Source organism: Lissotriton helveticus, chromosome 11 (genome assembly GCF_964261635.1).
Source record: "Lissotriton helveticus chromosome 11, aLisHel1.1, whole genome shotgun sequence".
NCBI lineage: Eukaryota > Metazoa > Chordata > Amphibia > Caudata > Salamandridae > Lissotriton > Lissotriton helveticus.
Window position 1 is genome coordinate 1,038,554,571 of NC_136072.1, and position 16,053 is coordinate 1,038,570,623.

The 16,053-nt window shown below is 48.5% G+C and overlaps 1 protein-coding gene across 1 annotated transcript in view; it reads left to right on the forward strand.

Moving 5' to 3' along the window:
- The first annotated feature begins 1,378 nt into the window (after positions 1 to 1,378).
- PPP1CC (protein phosphatase 1 catalytic subunit gamma) overlaps positions 1,379 to 16,053 on the forward strand; it is a 309,686-nt gene continuing 295,011 nt past the window's right edge. The window contains exon 1 of the mRNA XM_078667475.1: positions 1,379 to 1,914. Within this exon, the coding sequence (XP_078523601.1) occupies positions 1,860 to 1,914 (55 nt within the window). The 5' untranslated portion in view covers positions 1,379 to 1,859. The remainder of the gene's footprint in view (positions 1,915 to 16,053) is intronic.

Consider the following 16,053-nt stretch of genomic DNA (forward strand, 5'->3'; position numbering starts at 1 on the left):
AATTTCAAGTGTCAAAGAGCAGTTTGGGCACAAAATAGACATTTTACTGCTGTGGCTAATTATTTTCGCAATGGAAAGGACTCATAATGACACTGAAATCATGTAACTGTCACATATAAGCAATATGAAACCTTGGCAGCTGTGTAGAGCCTGACTCTACAGGGACATCTAGTATTGACCTGAGGTAATGCACCCTCACACATCTAATGGAGATATCCAACCATAGCCTTTAAACTCATTGGACCCTCGGAACAGGAATGAATTCTTTTTGCAGAGACACGCTTTATAGAAATTTGAAAAGAGAGGAGCAGCAATTTATGCAGCTAATAAAGAGAGCTAAGTCCCATTACAAGATAGTAGTACAGGAAATGGATTCTGCAGGAAGAACAATACTCTGTGGAAAATGTGCATTTCCACAATCCTTTGCTACACAGCAGCCACGGTTTCATTCTCACATGAAAAATTACATTCTTTAAGAGTATATATCGTATAATAATTTTGTTTCCAGCTTTAATTATTATTTACATTTGAGAACGTTTAAGGTGCATTTATACCTCCGTAACATTAGTGTGATCTAAGTTTTATTTTTAAGTTTCTTTTACCAACATTATTTCTTCCTTCGTTCACTGTACTCCGTGTGAAAGTGAAAGTGTGAAAGTGAACAGGGAGATACTGTGTCTGTTTAAAGCAGGCCAGGAAGAAAGCACGTCATCGTGTGTGCGCTGCGCTCCCCCTTTCATTCTAAGAAGCTGTGATTTTCCACAGTCAGTGCCAGAAGAAAGTATGGCGCAGGAAGTAAAGGTGCCAGCAGCCTTGGAAGGATACAAATGACCATATGATCGTCATAAGGAGGCACTAACAAGCCTTAAACAAATCGGAAGGCAGCATTTACGACCTAAGCCAATGAAATAGATGGGCGGAGAGTGGGCGCAGCTTCCATGAAGCTTCCAGCGATAGTGTATACTGCATGTCTCGAAGAGACAGTGCAAGAGCTGCCTAGGCGAGACCTAAAATTAAGGTAATCAGATTTATTAAAACATCTCTCTTAATTTCTTTTGAAATTTGACTCAACTGCTCCGTTGACTTTAAAGATGTCACACCTAATACTTGTCATTCTTGTGTTTTAACATTAACTCGTTTTCCAAAAATTTCTTGTTAGCTGTCTGAGACTTGGGATCTAAAACATACACTTTTTTTAACTACAATAATAGTGAACAATTTGTGGATGGTTACAACTTAAAACTTTTTGATTGTAAAAAATAAACGGCACGGTGGAAAAAAGATCGGGGACGCTTACTCTAAAACGATAACATAAAATCAGAGGTGCGGTCAGCTTTCTCCTTTACATAAACAAAAGTACGCTGAACAAGGTAGACTTGAAGCGCGTTTCTGCCACCGCTCCTGTGATGCTGCATACAGTCAACAATTGACACAAGACTTCCCGCTGGTCAGCGAAATGACCTCACAATCAGCGGACCTTACGGTCTGACAGTCACTGACAGTTTATGTTCAAATGGAATATAGTGCGCCGGGAAGCCTTATCGGTGTCTGAGCAGGAGTGAGCGCGCGGCGCAAGGATCCGCGGCGTGGCGGTGTGCTTTTCCCCATTGCGCGCTGACGCACCACGCGATAAATGGTGACGTAGGACTGTTTCCTGTATTCTTGCGCCGGCCGGCTGGGAAGGGGGCGCCATCTTGTTTCCATCTTTGATCGCCGGCTGGAGCGCAGGCTGTGCCGTAGCGCTTGGCCCGTGGCTGAACCTTGCGAGCTGTCACACGTGGTCCCCGTGGACTGCTCGCCGAGCGCCGGACCTCCGCGCTGTTTCCGTCCGTCACCTCGCCGCGCGTCCTCCCTGAGTAATGGCCGATGTTGACAAGCTGAACATCGACAGCATCATCCAGCGCTTGCTGGAAGGTGAGGAGGGGGCGGGGATTCAAAGACTTAAGGGCTGTTGGGGTGGGGGTCAAGGCGTGCACTGGGAGAGAGGGTTAGGGTTTGTTGTTAGGATGGAAGCGTATGGCAGGCTACGGAGCATGACCTGCAGAGTGCAGCGTCCCTTTCTCCGGGGTACCCGCCTTCCGCAATGGACCGTTATTCCTCATCCATGCCCGAGCCCTGTACCCTTACCTTCACTCAGTGAGCCTCGCATAGAGCACTTCTTGTAGGGTACCAGCAGTGCTTCTCTTGTTGTTTTGCAAAATTAACGTTGCCAGATGGCACCATTTGTTAGGCGCACCTTATGTCAATCGTGGGATTCCTGTAACAGATCATTGTTTCCTGGTGATTAGCCAGTTCGGCTTAGTTGTGGTGAATCGGAAAGTAATGGGTTATTAAGAGTCGAGGACCAGGAAATTGTGTGCAGGTGACATGGGATTTGGTACTTGTACTGAAGGTAAAAGCACCTGCTCCTGGCCTCACCTTTTTCTTCTAACTGAAATGCGTAGTGACCCTACACCTGCTTGATTCTCTGGAGTGGTTCCAGAAACTGGACGGTTCCCTTCAGGTGTACCTCATGTTCATAATTGGTATGCTTTATAAATAAGGAACTCGCCCTAATGTGCACCGGTGTGTTGGGAGTCCGCCTTGCGTGGCGCCCTTATTTCTTTATTGCACACATTCGACAGTAGCTTTGGGAACCTGTTCCAGCTCTCTCATTGGAATTGATTCCCTGTTGAATGCTCCTGAGGTGCGCTAGGTTTGTCATCTTTGGGTGCCCTCTTCCACTAGCATGCCTTGGTTGTATGCTTTGTCGTTGCGGTGCCTTGAACTAAAGGATCGATATTTCGTTTCTGAGTTGAAGTAATGAGGGACGTATCAGTTGTTGAGAGGAAGTACAACGCGTTCTACTATATTCAATTTTATGGAAAATAGTGAACCCAGTAGTGAAGAGCCAAGCTTTTTATTGTAGTTGCATCTTGTTATAGAGGCGTGATTTTTATAGTCACTTCTCAGCACAAATTCTGAAAATATGCAGCCAGGATCAGATGTTTAAACCACTCCTTTTGTCATTAGAGAATGCCCCTGGTTTCATGGTTAGGAGCCTGTAGATTATTCACACCCTTGTGGTCCGGAATGCTTAGATGTGTTTGCACATATTTCGTTGACTTAATGCGTTTTGCTTCACCATGACGTTCATAGTATAGAAACAATTTTTAGCCGTACACTAGATTGCTCTTTGACTTAACCTCACCGAAGTGTTGAAGTGCAATCGCTGCTCGAAATGCACCGGGGGTCAGTTCTGGCCGCCGCCTCCCACCCCCATGAATAAATTAATGTACTGAAAGCGTATTGCCCTTTTTCCGATCAAGTAATTCTTGTAGGTGGAATGTCTCCAACTAAGTTGTCCAAGGGATGTGGCTTTTAACGGCCATAGCTGCCTAATTTGGACCTGGGGAACCAGGTTCGCGTTTCCTCGTTAGCTCAACATCCTGTGATTCTGGGCAAATGAATGTCTAGGTGGAATGTCTCCAACTAAGTTGTCCAAGGGATGTGGCTTTTAACGGCCATAGCTGCCTAATTTGGACCTGGGGAACCAGGTTCGTGTTTCCTCGTTAGCTCAACATCCTGTGATTCTGGGCAAATGAATGTCCTTGTGTAATGTAACTGGTGCTCGTGTAAAAGTGCTCAATACCTTCGGGTCGACTTCGCGCTATATAAAACTGGAGACCAAATAATTCGAAGAAACCAAAAAACGGTACATTGCCCAGACATAAGTAGGACTATAACATCTACCGAAGGATACAATGACTTAGGACGGCGCTCGCCAATATTTTAAACAGCCAGCTAAGCATTTAGGTACTCTATGTAAAAGACACGTTTATGGTATCCCCCTAAATTTTAGGGGATACCATAAACGTGTCTTTTACATAGAGTATAATCTCTGTTAATGGAAGTGATTGGCTGAAAATGCCTCTGCATAATAGCCCTGTATCGCAACACAGTTGATCTCCATCTGTGTCCAGTCGACTTTCTAAAAACTGGATGTGCAGAATAAAGTGAAATCTGCTGAGACCGATGATAGAAAAAAAAACAGGAATGTCCAACGAAATCCGCGACCTCTGTTCACAATAACTCCGAGCTTCATCTTTGTCTGAACATTTGTGTTAGGGCGTAAGCTTGCCGTGTTTGAGGCTGAAGGCTCAACTTTGTTTTGACCGGTCTTGGCTCGCTTTTCAAACCCCAAATATTTATCCTCCGTCATGATCGCTATCTGGTTCGCCTTCCTAGGACATCGCATTTGCGTTATTGAATGAAGGCGTTGATGGCGCACACGATCTTCGTTCGCTTCCTTGTCCGTTTTAAACTTGCGCCCCTCTCTGAAACAGAAGATGCTATCCAAACTCCTCTCTACAACTGTTTTTGGTACTAGTATGTTGCTTTTTTTTTTTTTTTTTTTAGCTTCTTCTTAATTTAAAGTGACAATATGACCCTGCTGACTTGAATTTATTTGTATTGTCCAAGACTGGTCATTTGGGAAAGTTGCGGAATCTCGGTGCTGTCAGTGGCACTTTTTAAAAAAAATTGAGTTCATAGACTTAATAACACACAATATTTAGCATATACAACTACATATTCCAAAATATTGAGAGGGGAAGGGATTACTTAGACTTTAAAATACAAAATATTGCAAACCTATAAATGGACATTTAAACTACATCAGTGGTGCTTTTTGAGATCGGAACGTTTTCAAACTCTTGTAGGCTTTGTTTTTGCTGGCTTCTCGGGGGTGTGCGTAATGAGATCCAGAAGTTGGCACTCGTGGCCCAAATTAATTGTTTAACTTATATGGGTATAATCTTCTGCGATCAACTTTCGTTGGTCTGTGCTTTCTGCTATGTAGAATGTGACTGATTCCGAAAGCGAACATGCTTCGTCCATTTTATATTCTCACACACTAGTTTCCATGATATTTTTGGTCAGTGCTGTGGTTGTTTTGAGTGTTCCTGGGCAACATTTTTTTTTAATAGAGTTGCTGCTTGATGATTCAATCGCACGGTAATTAATACGCGTCATGAGTACTGATTCCACACCTGTTTAGTATTTGATATTTTAATGTGTGGTGATGAAAGGTTCCAGTCATTAGTAGTGGTTGAAGAGAACTCCTCTATTTCTAACTGGACTAGCAAAAGTGAGTGTTTTGAGGAGGAGCAAACTGAAAAGTGGAGGACGGAAAACGATAAGACCTTATTTTTAAGACTTTAGCGCAGGAGGCGCAAGGCCATCTAAAGGCAAATCCTTTAAATTAAGAGCCTGGCAATACGTAAACATTCCGACCTTAGGCTCGCCGAAGGCTGAGGTTGAGTGTGAACGGAATGAATGGCACGTAGCTCAGTATACCCTCTCAAGTCTCTTTATTGTGTGCTCTATAAACTTTAATACGGGTGTTTTTTTTAAAGATTAGCATTAAGGATGTTGTAAGTGAGCTTAGCCTTAGTTCAGGGATATTGCTATTCAAGGATCTTTTGGGACTGTGAACTCTTCAGGGCATAGCATATTTCTGGCATTCCTTCTTGGATGATCTCCATATGGACTGATGTTAAGATTTCTGCTGTTCATGCATTAGGGACACTAAAAAACAAATATAACCAGCCATTAGTTTCTGTACATTACAGTGAATTGACACATTTCTTAGATTATATTACCTAGTCGAAGTGCACATCTTCCTAGTTGCATCATCTCGCAAAAGAGCAGGAGAGCGATTGTTCGTTATTCAATAGGTAAGCTGTTAAGCGCGTTCATATGTCTCTTGGAAGTGAGGATGCCGGCAGCTCTTCTGCATATATGTCCAAGTTACCTTTATAGTACACAATATCCAGCAGCCAGTGCTTATATTTGGCTGCAGTCCTTTCCCCAATGTCTTGCCACGCTCCTTTTAGCCAGAAGCGGTGCCACCTCTGTAAACCTATTTGTTGGTTGTAGCAGTTGACCTAGCCCCAATAGGGCAATGATGCACTTTGCATCCCCTCTTACCATATTTGAACAGGTGTCAGAGCGTGTAATACATCTGTTGTAGGTACTTGAGATAAATAATACAAGGTTGCAATTGGGCGTGAGTTTCTCAGGGGAAACTGCCTTTACGTGGTTTTTATCAAGTTGTTACTTTATACGTGGTTTTTATCAAGTTGTTACTTTAGCACACACGTCATTACCATGCATTTAAGGTAAGTTGGCGATATGGGGGTTAGTCTCCCCGCACAAATACATTGTCTCTAAACAATGCGTGGTTAAGGCATGCAATGTATTTCTCTTCATTGTTCCATCGTACAACTGTTTCTCGGTCAGTGTGCAACAGAAACCCCAATCCACCTACTTCGTGGAGGCGGGGGAATTAGTGAGGAACACCTTTCTTTTGTAAGCTTGTAGGTTGCACTTCTGCTTTGGTCACGTTAAAAGCAAGTCACTGTTGAATGGCCTTTTTGTTTGACTCGGTGTGAAAGACAGGCTTATACTGTGTATAATATTTAATGAAGATGTATTTTCTATTAGAGCTTGAACTTTTTCATGGCTGCTCCATGGTTTGTAAGCTCGTACAAGTTGTATTCATGATGAATTCTGAAATTTTGGACGTTGGCCATTAAAGGTGCCTTAATGGCACAGAAAAAAAGTTTTTGGGTAAAATGTTAATGACATGAGAAGGATACGCTTTTACGTTTTCAGTTTACATTTTTAATTCTGTGTTTAACATGCTGTGGAGTCAAAGAAGAAAATTGAGGGGGCATGGGGTGAATATCAAGCATATGTTGTGGACAACGTAGAGGGATTAAGTGTTGTAACTGCGAAGCCCCAGCTGTCACAATGTAATGTTCTAAAAATATTTTTGTGGCCCGTTCGTGTCTTCCGCCAGTTAGATTCAGTAGCTCTCATTTTCTTTGTATTAAATCCTAACCCCTTTTCTTATTATTTTGTAAAGGGCTTAATTTTTAAAGGGGTTAATTTCTGCCTAGCCAAAGAGTTATCTCAAATGTGCAGGCCCTGATTCAGTAAAAGGGCAGAGTAGTTATTTCACAGCTGCGTGGATTTTTAGGTCTCGCCTGGCGTTAGCATGTGCTGCCCTCGCCATGCGACTGCCTTTTGCGATCGATTCTTCCAAAGCTCTACATGCACTTGTTCGGATGGACCAAGATGGCTGCTCTCGCCATTCATCCAAAGCTAAACCTTCACGCGTACGTACGGACAGTCCAACGCCATCTTGTGCCAATAGCTTTCTATTATGGCAACCAAGCTGCCGCTAATTTAAGATTCACAGGTGGGTGCTTTTTATGGAGTCTGGCTCTGAAGGGACGGGAGCTGCCGAGGTTTCAGTTTCTCGCAATGCGACCTAAAACACGCTCGCTCCTTCTCGTGCTCCCCCTCCCGGGCTTCGCACTCATTTCAGCGTTCACACTCTGAAAGCACCGGTGTGTATCTCAGAAGAGCAAGCAGGTTGTTTTTGTGTAGGCCCAAACTCGTAGGCGTGCCAGTGAATGAACCATTCCTTGAATCAGCAGCAAGCACTTGGATGCTTCGATGCTCAAGAGTCAGACATTTCTGGACAACTTGCGTGCCTCACGCAGGTGTGTACTGTTAACGAGCTTGTGTGCGGCAGACACTGACGTTTCCAAAACAACAATCTATTCCGTATCTCAGTTTTCCTGGTCCATGACTGAGTAGCTCATCATATCCCAGGCGTTTTTGTCGTGTATTTTGGGACTTGTAGTCTTGTTTTTAGAGGAGCTTAAACGGGACTACAACTTCTAGAATACAAAGGAAACTAGCATTGAAAATGCAGTAGGTGTCGCCTTTGATTAAGGTAAAGCCATTTGCTTTGCTAATGGTATTGTATAGCAAAGCAAATGGCTTTAACTTGATGAAAGGCGAGACTTATTGCATTTTTAATGCTTTTTTTTGTGCCCCTCCATGCATAACGTTGGTGAAGACTCCAACCAGTGGCCTTATTGGCTTGTATCAGCCATGTTGAGGTACTGATTAAAGGGAAAATAGGGGATGACCCCTATGGATGTTTTCAGGCGTCTGACCCCATACCCACATCCACACGATTAACATGGTTTTTTGTTAAAGGTTTTGCTTGCACTATGCTTGAAATCTTTTGTGAAGGGGGGGGGGGGTGAAAAATCTTTAACGTTCCTTGGAGCCTGCTCATTACTTGATAGTTGGCTGACACTTCACCCTTGTTTCCTTGCTTCAGACTTCCTCCTGGGCTTCAGTTTTCTTGTCCCTGCCACAGAGCATGCACCGAGGATTGGTTCATGTGGCCAGTGGCCTGCAATGGCAGCAGGCTCCTTTAGGTACTTTTTTTTTTTTGTTTTAAAATTTTAATAATTCTCCTCACTCCCGGCCCCTTCCTCTTGCAGCGCTATCCTAATCCAAATGCTTAAGAAGTCCTCAAAGTGCCTAAGGACATTACTGTCTGCTCTCCTCTTTAGCACAGTGCAGCTGCTCCGCGTGCCATGACAATGCAAACTCCACCGCCATCCGGTTCTGACAGTCTAAGAACCACAGACTTCATGTTATTAAACACACGATTGGTTACGGTGGCCATCTGTTGTGCCTTGTAAAACCACTTTAGTTCAACAGGAGTAATCAGTTCCAGGGTTACATATAGCCTGTCACTTAAGTACGCTTAAAACTATGCTGTGGTTGTGAAATAGTCACATGATAGTTTAGCCTGTAGTGAAAGGTGGAGGTTACACACGTCTCTTGCTGTACATACAGTTCTGTGTTCGCTCCACTCAAGGCCATATCTATTGGTCGTTAAACTTTAAAAACCCTCCCTTCGGGTTCTCCCCCCGCCCCCCAAAAAAAACAAGCCTTTGCAATGCAATAGGTCTCATTTGCGGGAGTTTATAAGCTATTGGCATTGTAAATGACTCCTGTTTTGAAAACCCAAAGCATTTTGTACATTGCAGTTTTTTTAAAAACACATGAATAAAATGCATTGCCGTTTACAATACCAATAGCCCAAACTCTCTCAAATGCGAGACCTATTGTTTGTCAAATGCTTGGCGTCTGGATCCAGGGAGGGTCTGTTACTTCTGGCATGGTCAAACATTTTTTCATCTCGGAGGATCATTCTATACCTCTGAAGAAAAAGGACATGGGTACTAACCCTTCTCCCCTTTACATACCTCTCCTCCTCCTAACCCAAATTTGATAATTACACCATAAAATTCACCACCACTATCACCTGACACACATGATGGGGACGGGAATGAAGACAATAACATACCACAGGACACTGATCCCTGGGACAATTATGATAAAGATCAAGACCAGGATAACAACCCGACCTGTATCCCTCCAGGCCCTCCCCACCTGATGAGAACATCTGCTATGTCCAACTTATTAACAGGGCTGCCCAATACCACAGAGTGGAGCTTCATACAGACCCTCCAGACGAGGATTTCTTACTTGAGACACTATCACTCACACAGGTCTACTAGTACTCTACCCATGCTCAAGGGCTTGTTAAAACATGCAGACGAGGTATTCAAAGAGCAAGGATACTCTCTCCTAGAGTAGACAAAAAATACAAGCCTGTTCCTACAGACCTGGCATACATTAAAGTTCCATTGCCCCTAGCTCTCTTGCGAGTGTTGGACACTACCAGAGAGTCTAACTCCCAAACGACTGGTGATGCCCCTCCTCCCGACAAGGAGTCCAAACTCGTTAATGCCTCGGGCAAAAGAGTGGCTTCTCAGGCTGCTAATCACTGGCGTATTGCCAATGCTGTGGCTCTATTGGCACATTACAATGGGGCGTACTATGGCGAGTTAGAAAAACACTTGCCAGATGAGTACAAAACCAACTACCTCGTTCAGGATGGTAAGCTCATTACCAATACTTTCATTAAGTGTGCACTAAATGCAGCACACAGCATCTTGTGCCCTTAACACTAGCGTACTATTGCGCAGGCAGGCTTGGCTTCAAATCTCCGGATTCAAGCAGGAGGTACAGTATTCCGTACTTAATCAACCTTTCGATAAACATCATCTTTCCGGGCCAGCTGTTGACATGTCCCCAGAGGAGATGAAAAAAGATTCGTAAACTGCATGGGGGGGCTTTGCAAATGCCTTCTACCAGAGGTTCCTTTCGTCGCTCCTTTTATAGGGGTGGCTCAAAAAATATCCACAGATAATCCCTCATTCCTCTTAAAAGGGCCAATCCCCCTCTTTCCAGAGGTTATTTCTGAGGGAAATAAGGGAAGAGGCAAAGGTAACTCCACCCACTCTTTCCCTGCCAACAAACACTGACTTCTCTCTGCTACCCCTGACCATTCCACTCCTGTCGGGGGCCGTCTCTTACAATTCCTACCTGTCTGGAATTCAGTCTCCTCAGACAAGTGGAATAAGACAAATTATCCAGTACGGTTACTGCCTGGAACTTTCCAGACCCCCCCCACCCCCCTCCCTCCTTTATATTCTTACACTCCTAAAACAAGAAGTTCTTTCTGTTACAAAAAGGTGCAATAGAACCAGTCCCAATGTATCATCGGGGGCAAGAGTGTACTACGTGTACTTTTTTTTTGTAAAAGTTTTATTTTATTTTAAGTTGCACAGGAAAATAAACAGAGGGCTGCGGGGGAACCGCACATAACTCAAAGTCATGGTAAAATCTTTGTACGCACAGCAACAGTGACTCAAGCCATTCCATATGCATATCCAGCCCAGGCGCGAGACCACATAGCAATTAGGACCATTGTACACAGTGTTCTAACAGTTTGTCATTAGGTCAGTCCAGCTGAGACACCCAGCGCCGCACTGCGCCGGGCCCTAGCCCTCCAGGAACCATACAAGCGGTGCAGATAAGCAGTTCGTGGATCCTCCACAGCCCAAAGACAGAAACAACCAACATCCCCACCCCACCCCCTCCCTCCCCCCAGTGGTGACGCCATTCACTCAACACTCAATCATACCTACATTACACTTGAAAGAGGTGCATCGACCTCAAAGAGGCCGGACAGACGGCCGAGGGCAACCCCTTAGACAGAAACGTAACCAGAGGACCCCACTGATACCGGAAATTCTTATACTGGCCCAGGAAGATGTCCGCCACTCTCTCCAGACTGAGCAACCTCCACAGCCGCGCGTGCCACAAGGAGACCGCCGGGGCCTCCTTCTTCTTCCAGGCCGCAGCCAGTGTGAGCTTCGCTGCACCGAGGCACAGCCACATAATCTTTTTATCCGCCCTGGTCTGATAGATGAGGCCAGGGTCCCGCAGCCCAAGCAGGACACAGGCCATAGAGTCATCAATGGGATAAGGCAATATGTCCTTCATGTGGGAGAGGATTTCCTCCCAGTACGGACGGATCACCGGGCAGTCCCACCAGATATGGCGGAAGTCCCCCAAAAGCCCGCAACCCCTCCAGCACTTATCCGAGGTCCTCGGGAAAATGCGGTGAAGCCTAGTCGGGCACATATACCACTGCATGACCGTTTTGAGATGGGCTTCCCTCAGGTGCAAGGAATGGTTAAAGGACGACAAGTCGCGCCACAGCGCCGACCATTCCGCGTCTGAGACATCTCGCCCCAGCATTTCCTCCCATTGCCCCATATAACGAGGTCGAGGAGCTATAGCCGATTGAAGCAGCAGTTGGTAAAGGAAGGAAATGGCCCCCTTCATGGCAGACGTCCGCAAAATAAAGGCTTCGAACGGCGTCGGTGGTCTCGTAGCCGCCTCCACCACTCCAGGCGACGTAGCCCAGTGAAGCAGCTGCACATGCCGGAATTGCTCAGTCTGGGCAACCCCATAATCCCTCATGCAGTTAGCGAAAGTGAGGGTGTCCGGGCCGTGGAACAAATGGGTCAACGCCCGACACCCCCCCTCCCTCCACACCGCAAACGGCCCCTCATGTAGCGCCGGCGGGAAAGCCGGGTTGAAATGCAAGGGCGTGAACGGCGAAGGGAACGTGGTCCAACGGTCATCTCCCGCCAGTGAGTCCCACACCTTCAACACCGTGCCGGTGGGAGTGCTGATATATGCATTGAGGGGGCGGTCCTTCTTCGGTTTCCAGGCCAGGTCCCAGATTGACCTGCCGGCAACGCATCGGTCCATATGGAGCCAGTGTTTCTCGGAGGTCTGTTGCGACCATTCTACCAAAACTCTTAGTTGCGCTGCTTTGTAATACAACTGCAGGTCCGGGAGCCCAACCCCACCCTCCGATCTCGGCCGACGGAGAACCGCATAGGAGACCCGTGCCTGACCCCCCTGCCACACAAAACGCAATAAAGAAGTCTTGAGGCGCCGAAAGAAATCGCTGCCCACGGGGATAGGCAAGGCTTGGAACAAATATAAGAATTTGGGGAGGAGGACCATCTTCACGGCATGGATTCTGCCCAGCCACGACAGAAACTTCGGCTTCCACCTATCCAATTCCGCCTGGGATTTCGCCAGCAAGGATGGGAAATTAGCCTGGAACAGCCCGCCCACCGTCGGAGTCAGGTGGACCCCCAGGTAGACAATCGAACCCGTGGCCCAGGACAACGGAGTCAGCGGCAGCACCCTGTCCCTCTCGACCTGCGACAGGGTAAGATTCAGGATGTGCGACTTGCTATAGTTGACCTTAAAGCCCGCCACTCCCTCAAACTCCAACAGGGCCTCCCGGACGCAAGGAAGCGAGCTCTCCGGATCAGTAACGGAGAGTAAGACATCGTCCGCGAAGAGCGAAATCTTATGCTGTTCCCCCGCGAATGGTAAACCTCGGATCCCCTCATGCTCCCGCACCGCCACCGCCAGCGGCTCAATGCTCAGCGCGAATAGCAGGGGGGACAGAGGGCAACCCTGCCTGGTGCCGCGAGTGTGAGCAAAAAATGCCGACACATGACCATTCACCGCAACCCGGGACCGGGGGCAGCAGTAGTTGGCCCTCACCATAGTGATGAAGGTCTCCGAAAAACCAAAGGCAGTCATGGTATTGAAAAGGAACCCCCAATCCACCCGATCGAAGGCCTTCTCGGCGTCCAGGCCCACTAGAACCGCCGGTATACGAAACCGTTCCGCTTTTTCTATAAGATGTACCACCCGACGCGTGTTATCATGCGTCTGGCGCCCCTTGATGAAGCCAGACTGATCCGGATGGATCAGCGCCGGCATAAGGTCTTGGAGCCTACGCGCCAGGATCGCCGAGTATAGTTTGGCGTCCAGATTAAGAAGCGCTATCGGGCGAAAGGAGGCGCAGTGTGCCGGATCCTTCCCCGGCTTTGGCAACACCGTAATCATCGCCTCTGCCAGGGAGCCAGTGGAGGAACCAGAGGAGGCCACATCATTAAAAAGGGCGACCAAGAAATCACAAAGCTCGGAGGCGTAAGATTTATAAAACACAGCCGTGTAACCGTCCGGGCCAGGCGCCTTGTGAAGCTTCAAGTTCGTAATAGCCGCTAGCACCTCCTCCCTGGTAATCGGTGCCCCTAAGAGCTCATTCCATTCCTTAGACACCTGCGGAAGGGTTAGACGCCCCAGGTATGCCTTCTGGGCAGCCGTTCCTAGTTGTTCCCCCCTGTATAGGTCCGAGTAAAAGCGACCGAAGAGGGCCGCCTTCGCCTCGTCCCGATGCTGCAGTTGTCCAGCAGAGTCGCGAATCCCTCCAATGTACTCACGTTCCCGCCTGTCACGAAGCTGTCGGGCCAAGTGCCTCCCCACCTTATTACCACAAGAGTAGGACTGTCGGCCCAACCGCAGTAGGGTAAACTCCGCCCTGTTATTGTAATGGGCCCTCAGTTTCCCCCGTACCGCCGTGAGAGGCCGGAGGGTCACCCTCGAGGGGTTGAGTTTATGTACCTGCTCGAGAGAGGCCAGTTCAGCCTCCAGGGCCTCCCTCTCCCTGCGTCGCATCCTATTGAGTTGTGCGTTAAGGCCCAAACAAGTGCCCCTGATGGACGCCTTAAAGGCATCCCACGTGTTGGTTACCGAGGTATCCGACGGTGGGTTGAGGGCAAAGAACTCCCTAATGGCCACCCGCAGCGCCTTGTTAGAAGCCTCGTCTCGAAGCACCGAGGCCGGGAAATACCATTTCCGTTGCCCGGAGCCTGTCGACGACCAGCGCAGAATAAGTACCAGCATGCTGTGGTCCGAGACCGAGAGGGGCAGTATGGTGGAGTCAAGGACATCTCCTCTAAGAGCCTGGCTAAGAAATATATGGTCCAGTCGGGAATATGAGCGGTGCACATTAGAAAAAAACGTGTAATCCCTGGACGTTGGATGTAGAGATCGCCACCCATCAATCAACCCCATGTCCACCACTTTTTGCCGCGACACCTCTGAGAACACACCAGTATCCGCCCTGCGAGCGCCAGAGCAATCCAGCGCCCCGTCCCACACCAAATTACAGTCCCCCATGATAAACAACTGCCCTTCAACAAAATCACCCACTTTCTGCAGTAAACTTTGTAAAAACTTATTCTGGCCAGTATTAGGAGCATACAGCACAACAAAGGTACAGAGCCTCCCCTGAACTAATCCCCGCACCATCAACCAGCGACCCTCCCTGTCCGTGCGCACCGCCACAGGCTGGAAACGCAGCGAGGCATGGAAGAGGAGGGCCACCCCCCTGTGCTTTGTGGAAGCGGAGGATCTGTATATCATGGGATATGCCTTATGCTTAAGCCGCAGCTCATCCGTGCGGGTAAGGTGAGTTTCCTGCAGACCCACTATATCCAAGTGGTGGTCCGTTATGTATTTCCACACCTTATGCCTTTTCTGCGGAGAGTTCAGTCCCTTAACATTCCAGGTCCCTATGCTAACAGGCATCGGGAGACAAAAAACAAGAATCCTCTATACCTCGGGGGCAGGCCCTCCACCCCAGCCGGTAGATGCCCTGTTTACAACACATGGCAAGATCAAGCCCCCGCCAACCCTCCGCCCCACAGTCCCAACCTCGAGTCCCACGCCCATCCGCCTCGCATCCCCCACACCAACAGCACCTCTCAGTCTCCCAATCATCACCACACAGCACCATCCACAGCACAGCCGCGTCACCACCAACACCCCCCCTCGCCCCCAACCCCAACACCCCAAACAACCCCACCAAGACCCTCCCCCCCCCAGAAACCCCCCCACAAACCATCAGAAGTCCAAAAGAGTCCTCCATGGGACGGCAAGGAGACATCGGCCGATGTCCCCCACGAGTCTCGTATCTGGGCGTCTTCTCCCAAAGTACATAGGAACCCACGATACCTGTAGGGGTGCGCCCCTCCGGCGCCAGCCAGATCCCTCTTCAGAAATCACGCCGCCCCGGAACCAAGCTGAGAGGCAGATAGCGTGGCGGTGGCAACCGAGGCCACCGCGTCGACCCGTTCTTGCAAGCTGGTGGGCCTGTCAGGCACCCTCCTCCCCCCCTCCCCGCCCACCCTGTGCCAGGAGGGGGACCGCCGCCGGCCCCTTGCGGAGGGACTCCTGTCGCCAGGTGAAGCATCCGGTCTGTCGATCCCCAGTAGATCCATGGCCGCTTGAAGAGACCTGATCTGTTCAAGCCTGTTGTTCCAACGAAATATGATGCGGAACGGGTGGCCCCAGGAGTAAGCAACGCCGCGGTCCCGCAGGAAGGCAGTCACAGGCCTGAATTCACGCCGCTTCTGAAGAGTAGAAGCTGCCAAATCCTGATACAGCTGTGGGTGGTGTCCACGAAACTGGATAGACGTAGCCTCCCGGGCCTTCTTCAGAATGCGCTCTTTCAACTGAAAATCGTGGATGCAGACTAGAACGTCCGGCGGAGGGCCCCCCCCGCGCCTAGGAAGACCAACCCTATGGGCTCTGTCCATCTTGACATCCGTAAGTTCTTCGTCGCCCAAGATCTGCCGGAACAGCTCCAGGATATAGCCTCTCAAATCGCCGGACTCCCCGTCCCATGGTACCGACTTAATACGGATGTTGTTCCGCCTGGAGCGGTTCTCTAGATCCTCCGCGTGGGACTGCAGATCCAGATTCTGTTCCCTAAGACGCAGCACATCCTGTTGCAGCTGATGGACATCATTAGCCAGGGTAAGATCATGGTCCTCCAGGGTGGCTACCCTCTCGCCAACCCCATCCAGGTCTCTCCTCACCTCCCGAAGGTCCGACGCG